The sequence below is a fragment of the Nothobranchius furzeri genome, chromosome 12 (genome assembly GCF_043380555.1).
Source record: "Nothobranchius furzeri strain GRZ-AD chromosome 12, NfurGRZ-RIMD1, whole genome shotgun sequence".
Lineage (NCBI taxonomy): Eukaryota > Metazoa > Chordata > Actinopteri > Cyprinodontiformes > Nothobranchiidae > Nothobranchius > Nothobranchius furzeri.
Genome location: NC_091752.1, coordinates 5,128,875 through 5,138,874, shown reverse-complemented (window position 1 = coordinate 5,138,874; position 10,000 = coordinate 5,128,875). Strand labels below are relative to the sequence as shown.

Here is a 10,000-nt window from a genome sequence, read left to right as displayed (position 1 = left end):
ACTCTCTTCTCCCATTCCCACGGAGCAGCAGCTCCGTGTTGCAGAAAGTTCACTCAATAGCATCCAGCATGAAAATGAATCTTGCATGCGGGAACGCCCCGCTGGCTCATTCTGCTCGCAGATCAGAGGCAGCAGGCATAATGTCAGCCGGCCAGTCAGTCCGAAGTGCCACCTCGGTCCCAGCCTGACCGCTTGGGAGGAGGTCTGAAAAAAGGAGTCGCCTCGGAACTGAAAATGCAAATCTGACCTGTATGTGAAACCAAAGTCTGGTCCCTTCCGGAACCGAGCCAACGCTAATGTGTAAGCGCCGCTAGTGAACCTAACCGTGCCACACAACTGTTAAATGTGGTTTCCGGTTCAGCAGAGGGCTGCACAAGCTTACGTTTCTACCTCAAGATTCACTGAAACCAGTTTGAGAGCAATAGCTTCAGGCGTTAAACTTTTAGTGTTACTTTAATATCAGGTATCGTTCAGGTACTCCTTAACTGTATCCCGATGTTGCTGGTGTTTGTCATAACTACAGGTGTAATGCTGCCTCACCTTAAGCAGGTAGCGGTCAACCGTCTCTCTGTCCAGAGGAGCATTAACATAGATCTCTCCATAACTGTAGTCCACCGTTTTGATCTTGAACACGTCCTGCATGTTTCCAGCCACGATGGTGAAATTGACCTGGCAACAAAGTGAGAATTTGGGTGAGGATTTAGAGTTATGATAAATGAATGAATAATAAATGACCCGCACTTGCATAGCGCCTTTCAGAGTCAGAGGACTCCAAAGTGCTTTACACTACAGTGTATCATTCATCCATTCACACACTGAAGATGCTGCCCTGGGGCTCACTGAAAGAGGAACCTACAACCTTCTGATTACTGGACAATCCTCTCAACCTGCTGAGCTATTGCTGCCCCCAGTTGTTTACTTTTTTTTAATTAAAGTTTATTTTCATGTCTTCACAATTAAAAACAAAACACACAACAGGTTTACAACAACAAAAAATGAAAAAGGAACAGAAAGAAGCAAAACGTATGTAATCTGTCCCCCTTAACCAAAATAAAAACAAATGACAACAAAGTTATTATAGTTAAAATAAACTGTCTGACCTGGTTTACTGATTTAGCTTTGGCAAAAAATGGAGAGAAAACAAATATGTACACAAAAAATTATTATTATATATTTTTTCTTCTTATATTAATGAAAGGAGAAAACAAATAATGTAAAATAAAACACACAAAAAATAAATGCTAAAAGAAACAAAGTAGAACATACAGTGTGTGTTTTCCCTTTCATTCTCTCTACGTCTATCTCATAGCATCATGTAAGCTAAGCATTTCATTTTTAATATGTTTATTAAAGGTACATATTGTTTTGGTATTCTTGATTTCGGTACTTAATTTATTCCACATTTTGTTTCCATACATTGATACACAGCGTTCCTTTATATTTATCCTATGTTTTGGTATGGTGTATATTTTGTTGCCTTTCAAATCAAAACTACCCTTTCTTTCCATAAATCTTATGATCAAATTTGTTGGAAGGTGCTTTTTGTCGGCTTTATACATGCATTTCAAAATAGTATAATCTACTAGGTCGTCAAACTTTAATGTTTTTAATTTGATAAATAATTGGTTGGACAAATCTCTGTTATTGCTTCTTGTTATAATTCTAATTGCTTTTTTTTGTAGGATAAAACTGAATGTGTATAGGTTTTATATGTTATTCCCCAAATTTCAACACAGTAGTTCAAGTACGGTACGATCAATGAATTATATAATAAATATAGGGATTTGTCATCTAGACTATGATCTAGACATCTATGACTCCCAAAAATGTAACTTCCTTTACTCTTTTAATACAGATTTTGTCTAATTTTACTAATGTTTTTATATTCAACTTTCTATTACTGAATATCATAAAATATGATTTATCTGTGTTCAATGAAAGCTTATTTCCATCGAACCATAATTAGATTTTTTCCAACTCTGTATCACTTCTATCGTTTGATCAATATTGTCTCCTGAATAATAAAAAGTTCTTTCATCTGCAAATAAGATACACTTTAACATATTACATGTAGAGACAATATCATTTATATAAATAATAAATAGTTTAGGGCCTAGTACCGATCCTTGTGGTACTCCACAAGTAATATTATCCAGATTGGATTTGATGTTGTTTATTTGAACATACTGTTTCCTGTCATGTAAACAACTTCTTATCCATTTTAGGGCTGTTCCTGTTATGCCTGTTAGCCGAGTATAAAACACTGACAAATTCCACCAAATAAACGAGAACCGGTGGAACTCTTTTCCTTATTTGGGAAAAACTAATCGAAATTTCTGCAGCCATCGTCCTCTGTTGGATCAGGATGCTAAAACTTTGACATTGCTTTTTTCATTCAAGATTCAAGACAGAAAAAAAGATCCTGTAGGGACTTTAAACTTAGAAAAACAAACATTACTGGTTGAACCAGATGGATTAATCTATCTTCCTCCTCACCAGTCCATTTAACCCAGCATCTTTGTCCTTTGCCAGCACAATCGCCACTCTTTTCCCGAGGCCTGTGTCTTCTGGGACACTCACTGAAGTATCGGACGTAATGTCGAACTCGGGACTGTTGTCATTTTCATCCAGAATGATGATGGATACCTGTGAGGTGGCAAAATCATTTCCAGGTTCTACCACACACCAACTGTAGACTAATACTCACGGCTGAAATAAATAAACAAGGATAAAAAGAAAGCACAGATGACCAAAAAGGTACGAAAATGAAGTAAATTCTTACCTTCTACAGTTCCAAAGAGAAATGCATTTCATAAAAGAAGAGCGCTGTTAAGCATCTACAATCAAATGGACACATGTAACAATAAACTCAAATTGCAATGAACTAAAATTCAAAATGAAGGCACATACAGTGGAGTCCTTCTTAGGTCCTCCATCATCTGCTACGACAGTCAGCGTGTAGAAGTCCCCCTTCTCTCGGTCCACCAGGCCTGTAACTGTGATGCGACCCTGAAACAACAACAACAACACAAACCTTCATCTCCATTTTATAAAACAAGACTGACAGAAACAGAAAAACTCACACGTACCAAAACAAATCAACAAAGGAAGGAAATGACTTGAAAGAACACTAAGCTCTTTGATCAGCTTACAGTCATGAAAAAACAAGATTCTTGGCTTAGATCACAGGAGATTTACGGTGCAGTTAATGAGTCGTGTAAGATGTAGGAATAATCTATGAAGTAAAGACACAAAGACTTTTCCTCCACCGCCTCATCGCTCACCGTCACGCTGTCTATTTTGAAGAGGGCCAGGGCAGCGGGTGACGTGTCGGGGTCAAAGCGGTAAGTCATCTGGTTCAAGTTGTCGGCCGATTTGGCTTGCACCTGAATCACCTCCGTCCCCGTAGGGATGTTCTCCCGAAGAGAGGCCTCATAGCCGGCCGACAAGAAGGCCACAGCCTCGTCCAGCTCATTGAGCAACGTGACGTAGACGGTGCAGAAGCTTTGGTGGAACGGCGGCGCCTGATCGGTTGCCGAGACGTTCATGAGATACGAGGTCTTGGTCTCGTAGTCCAAGTAGTCCACAGTAGTGATCAGGCCTGTGCTTACATCCACATCAAACTTGCGGTCTGAGCCAGAAATGATAGCGTAGGAGACTGCTCCACCATCACCTGGACAAAAAAGTTGGTAACGATTGCTTTTAATATGATTTGGGTGAAATGATTCTTTTGCAAGGGTTCTACTTTCAAACCTTCCCTAGCAGCGTGTTTTAGTTATCAGTTTCCTTGGCTGGGTGTGTATTTATTTCAGTTTCAGAGCTGTTCTTGTGTTTTGGAAAATGTATGTCATGGCGGAACGTGTCAGAACGTGTCTAAGCAACAACTTACACCACAGGAAATGAATAGCGGAAGTTTAGGCAGTGGGAGAAGAGTGCCAGCTACAGTTACTGAAACTTTTTCACGAGAGTTACGTAGGAGTGTTTAGAGGCGATATTAAGGCTGTAACTAAATCAGTGTTTCATCACCTTCATCAAACATCAAGAGTCAGAGGTCTCATGTCCAGACCAGACTTAGAGAAACTTATTCATGCTTTTATTTCTAGTCGGTTGGACTGCTGCAGTGGTCTCCTAACTGATCTTCCCAAAACAGCTGTGCAGCAGCTGCAGCTTGTTCAGAACGCTGCTGCTGGAGTCTTAACAAGAACTAGGAGAAGAGAGCACATCACTCCTGTTCTTAGATCTCTGCACTGGTTACCAGTAAACTACAGAATGGACTTCAAAGTGCTACCACTAGTTTATAAATCACTCAATGGCATGGGACCAAAATACATGTCTGATCTCATTCCTGCACATTCGCCCAATAGGGCTCTGAGGTCCTTAGGTAACGGTCAGCTGCTGTGGGCGGATTTAGGACTGAAGAAGATCCGGGGCTTAACACACACACGCACGCACACACACACGTGACATGCACTAGTCAACGTCTTGTACTACATAATTTTTTATCTGAAGCTACATATTCAGCATATTCAGGGCAGAGTATTGTTCCTGTTAGTGTTTAGTGTGAGATGATAGTAAATATTCCCGCTCTTTCTCCAACAACTTTACCTGATAGTAAGCTAACTTTAGGCAAACCAGCAGCACAACAAATATTTTCAAATAGGACTCACAAACCTGAGTCAACACCAGTCTCATCAAAGCTGGGGTTCTCTACTTTTGGTCTAAAAAACGTCCTTATGTCCATCTTCACTCATGCGTTTCAGGCAGAGAGTGCAGAAGAAGCCGGCTGCTGAAGGGCTTCTTCTTCAGTGGTGGAGGCTCAGGCAGGCTGTATACAAACTACTGCCAGCTGCGCCCTCTCTGTTGGACTTTGGTACTGCATGTCACTTCCACGATTTAGATCCGGGGCTTTTCATAAAACATTCGGTGCTTCAGCCCAAGTAGCCGGGCCTAACGCCGCCCCTGATGCTGCTCACATATGGAATCAGCATCCCCATGACCTCAGATGTGCCCCAACCCTAGTGTTGTTTAACCCTAAACCAAAACCCTCATGTACTCCATCTATCCATCCATCCATCTATCTTCAGAGCCCGCTTTATCCACGCAGGGTCGGGGGGGGGGGGGGGGGCGCCTATCTCCAGCAGTCAACGGGCAAGTAGGCGGGGTACACCCTGAACAGAGAGCCAGTCCATCGCAGGGCAACACAGAGACACACAAGACAAACAACCATGCACACACACACACTCACACCTACGGACAATTTAGACTGACCAGTCAACCTAACAGTCATGTTTTTTTGGACTGTGGGAGGAAGCCGGAGTACCTGGAGAGAACCCACGCATGCACAGGGAGAACATGCAAACTCCTTGCAGAAAGATCCCAGACCGGGAAGCGAACCCAGGACCTTCCTGCTGCAAGGCAACAGCTCTAACCACTGCGCAGCCCCTCCTCATGTACTCATCAGCCTTTACATGAATTGTTTCTCATCATGCATCGTCTCTGTTAGGTGTTTTGACGTATTACTGTTTTAAATGCTCCTCTTTAAGTAATCATATGTGCTGGCTGTCAGTCATAAATTAAGAGCCAGCTTTTGGCTTTCAGCAGACAACTCTGTAACTTGAGCAGGTCCCGCCTTAGAAGTGCTGTAATTGGTTAACTGTGAACAGTGATGAATGGTTCTTTGTCATTTTTCCCTGTCCTTCAATGAAACTTACTGTGGAGCAGAGAACAGGCAGAGTTGATATGACGGAGGCTCGGAGAGGCTTCTGGCATGTCTCCTCTCCGCCGTCTAACAACACAGCATAAAACCTACTGACTCCTCTCCTGTGTGTGGTTCATTTCAGGGTTAAGGTTCATGTTGTTTTCATACCATGTCCTGATAACTGTAACGCACACTGAACTGCCTCTGTGTTTGAAATGCGCTCTAGAAATACAGCTGCCTTGCCTTGCCTATTGTGATGGAATAGCACCAACTAGATTTGGGGGTGCAAGAACTGGTCACGAGCTCAGCCCCTGCTGGATCCAAAAGAACTCACCGGTGTCACGGTCCGTGGCGTGCACCACAATCACAGAGGTGCCGACGCCGGCGGTCTCTCGGAGACTCAGACGGTTGTACTGTTGTTGGGTGAACACTGGAACTTCATCGTTGGCATCATTGACATAAATGATCACCTGCAGGACAAAAGGTTTTTGTTTTTGTTTTACTTTGCATGTTGACCTGGTAGGATTCATTGAGAAAGAGATCATGGTCTAAATCAAAGTCCCGTTTAAGAGGCTGGATTTCAGTCCAGACCAGTTTATGAAATCACGGGAAAACCGAAAAACAAATCCTTCTGCAAATTTAGGGGTTTCACTCATCACAGGGTATCTGCAGGTTTAAGGGAGCCAAATTTAAGACTTTTTAAGACCTTTTTTAAGGCCACTTTGACCAAATTTAAGCTAATTTTTTTTAATTAAATTTCTGCAATAATTTCCAGCTATTGCCTGGAACCGGTGCTAACCACGTTGCGAACGTGGGATTAGCCATCCAGTTACCATTAAACTTGCACTTCCCCATGGTGCAAGCTCCCACTAGCTTAACCAGCTAATGTGCTCATCTAAAAATAGCCCCCTTTCACAACCAACTGAATGTGTACGGTTCCGCTTACGCCAACATCGTACACAAAAAATGCTGAACACCAACTAGAAATTCACAAAAATTTCATAGAAATAAAATAATCTTGTTTATTGGGTCTTTGGTAATTTAAGACCTTTGGAAACTGGATTTAAGGATTATTTGTCATTTTTAAGGATTTTCAAGGCCTTAAATTTGGAAAAGTAAATTTAAGACTTTTCAAGGACCCGCGGATACCCTGCATCAGGACTGAATAAAATCACCTGGTCTTTACCAGTATTAGTGGACAAAATTACCCAACAGATTTCAACGTGATATTATTTATTAAACAAAGATGAAGCCAAAATTAAAAAGCTGCGAGTGAAAAATGTCCACCTCATAACTCCACAACCATCTTTGATCAGCAGGAACTCTGTTTTCTGTCCAACCTGAAACAGTCTCACACCTTCACTCAACTTTCTAACGTCACTTTGTTTGTTTCACTTCTGCAACCCTCTCCCAGGCTCTCCCCAGGATCTGCTGCAACATCATGGTTTTCTTTTCCAGTTGTTCCTTCTGGGATCATCGTCCCGTTTTCTGACCCAGTTTGGTCCAATCAGCAGTCAGACGGATGGACTCTAGAATATTTTGGTGTACAGAGAAGCAGGGGCGTGTCCAGGGAGTGGCCTGGGGTAGCACATGCCACCCTTAGAATCCGATTGGCCACCCCAGGTGCCACCCTACTGAGGCCTAGTCCACACGTAGCTGTTTTTTTTTTTAAAAATGAATATCCGCCCCTCCAAAAACTTGCATCCACACCACCTCGTTTTAAAAACAAACTCTGTCCACACGTACCCGAATAAATATGTTGTTAAGGACATGCCAGACCTGTAGGCGGCAGTACTTCCCCCGTTCTTAACCTCGTCCTTCGTCTGTGGTCTTCCGCAAGGAGCAGTAATTCCGCTTGCAAAAACAAACAAGCAAAAAGCGCTTGGACAATTGATAAAGCGAGCGCAGCTCTGAGGGCATCCATGCTGTCGGCTAGTGTAAACACAGGTCGCACACGTGATGTCAGCATTTTTTTTGCCGCAGAAAGTGACGTTGCGGACTTTAAAACTCCGGTTTTGTCTGTCCACACGCAGACACCCAAAACGGAGAAAACGCAGATCTTCACTTTGGCCGGAGTTTTTAAAAAGATCCGTTTTCGTGTGGATGACAGGCCAAAACGTAGAAAAATATCTACGTTTCGGCAGATCCCCGGCTACGTGTGGACAGGGCCTAAGTTCCAGTTTAAATTGACTTTATATTGTCGACAAAAGGCTTGAGTTGTAAACTCCAAAAATAGTGTGGTAGCATGCACCTTTAACATTGTTTACTAGCCCAGGCCTACAGAACATTTCTGTAGTATTAATATTATTCATTATATTTTCATATTCACATAAATAGTATTTAGAGTCCCACTCAACTCCAGTTGGCGGCAGTAATGCAACAAGAAGTGACTTGCTAACCACCACAAAACTAGAAGATGAATAGAAAAAAATGGTGATTGTGCAATGTGAAACTGCAAAATTCACTAGAAAGTAAATAAATAAATAAACGATTTGTGTAAATAAATAAATAAATAAGCACAACCATTGGTGCCACCCATGCATAAACAAGTGCCCCACATGGGCCACCCCATTTTAAAAGTCCTGGACACGGCTCTGCAGAGAAGCTCATGGTGGACAAGATGCTATATCAGCCTCCCACCACCATGCTGGAAGCCGGTACGACCTGTTTATGATGACAACATCTCTAATTTGGTCTCATCTCTCTACAGGAAACGTTTCTAGACATCTTGTGGTTCATTTGGAGACAGCTTTGCAGACCAAAGTCATGCTGCAGTGCTCTTTTCTATTTTCTCATGATGTCCTTTCTTCTGACCTTGAGGTTGGACGTCCACTCCTGGGAAGACCGTCTCTAATGTTTTCTACTTGAACAACCTTTCTCGCGGTAGAATGACAGCCTCCAAATTGTTTGGAGAATGACCTTTAACCCAGCACAGTTTGATGGACAGCAAAAGTTGCTTTTTTTAAACTGACCATCTTGGCATCATGTTTTAAAGATGCAGTTCCGATCTGAAACGGAGATTTAGGTTTTACTACATAAAAGGCAGAAAACACAGCTCAGCTAATGACCTCACCCAGGGTATCTGCAGGTTTAAAGGAGCCAAATTTAAGACTTTTTAAGACCTTTCTTCAGGCCACTTTGACCGAATTTAAGCTATAATTCCCAGCTATTGCCTGGAACCGGTGCTAACCACGTCGCAAAGGTGGGATTAGCCATCCAGTTACCATTAAACTTGCACTTCCCCATGTCGCAAGCGCCCACTAGCTTAACCAGCTAATGTGCTCATCTAAAAATAGCCCCCTTTCACAACCAACTGAATGTGTACGGTTCCGCTTACGGCAACATCACACACAAAAAATGCTGAACACTAACTAGAAATTCACAAAATTTTATAGAAATAAAATAATTTTGTTTATTGGGTCTTTGGTCATTTAAGACCTTTGGAAACTGTATTTAAGGATTATTTGTCATTTTTAAGGATTTTTAAGACCTTAAATTTGGAAAAGCAAATTTAAGACTTTTTCAGGACCCGTGGATACCCTGCTCACCCTCACAGAGCTCCTCATGATGCCCTCGTCGCTGTTGTAGGCCTCCACTTCCAACACATGGGAGCTACTGGTTTCTCTGTCCAACGGCTGGATGCCTCTTGTTATAAGACCCGTCTGTTTGTCTATGTTGAACTGATTGTTGTTGTTTCCTGTGAGCAATGAGGAGGAATGTGAATAATCAGGACTTTTTGGGATTTGTTTTGACAGTTCGTCACCGCAAAAAGTCAAATGTGTGAGGAACACTCACCAGAAATGATCCTGTACAAAACCCTTCCGTTCTCTCCCTGGTCTGCATCCGTGGCTTGAACCTATGAAGTCAAACAAGTGTGAAAATTCTTAACACACAGGAACACAACCTCATTCACAAATACGTGCAACAATATGCCAGTTTTGGAGGAAATAAAGGGTGGCAAAGAAACGCTTATGTTAATATGCTTTACCATTTCAAGCCAGGAACTCAGTGGGCCTTTGGTGAGACATTGTGAAAAGTGCACAAGTGTCGTGAGCTTGAAAAATTAGACATTTTATACCTATTTCGCAGCAAGAGCTAATATTCAAATGTCCATTAGGTTTGTTGCAGTAAATCCCTCTCACATAAAACAATCTTAAAGAGCAAGTCACCCCAAATAAAAATTTTTTTCTGATAAACTAAATAAATGAGTGTCTAATCGTGCTGCAGACACGTGTCGTCAATAATTTGGCACTTCAGTGCATCTTAGTTAAAATTTACATATTCTGCCTAAAACTGGCAGTG

At 42.0% G+C, this 10,000-nt stretch overlaps 1 protein-coding gene across 3 annotated transcripts in view; it reads right to left on the bottom strand.

Annotated features, from left to right (window-relative positions):
- cdh23 (cadherin-related 23) overlaps nt 1-10,000 on the bottom strand; it is a 405,629-nt gene that overhangs the window by 71,552 nt on the left and 324,077 nt on the right. Inside the window, exons 28-34 of one of the 3 annotated variants that reach the window (XM_070542163.1) lie at nt 9,494-9,554; nt 9,247-9,395; nt 6,033-6,168; nt 3,285-3,673; nt 2,905-3,009; nt 2,497-2,646; nt 541-669 (exon numbers count right to left, since the gene is read on the bottom strand). In XM_070542163.1, the coding sequence (XP_070398264.1) occupies nt 541-669; nt 2,497-2,646; nt 2,905-3,009; nt 3,285-3,673; nt 6,033-6,168; nt 9,247-9,395; nt 9,494-9,554 (1,119 nt within the window). Of the gene's footprint in view, nt 1-540; nt 670-2,496; nt 2,647-2,782; nt 2,838-2,904; nt 3,010-3,284; nt 3,674-6,032; nt 6,169-9,246; nt 9,396-9,493; nt 9,555-10,000 lie in introns of those variants that run through there. The other 2 variants (XM_015943881.3, XM_070542162.1) reach the window with 2 other exon arrangements.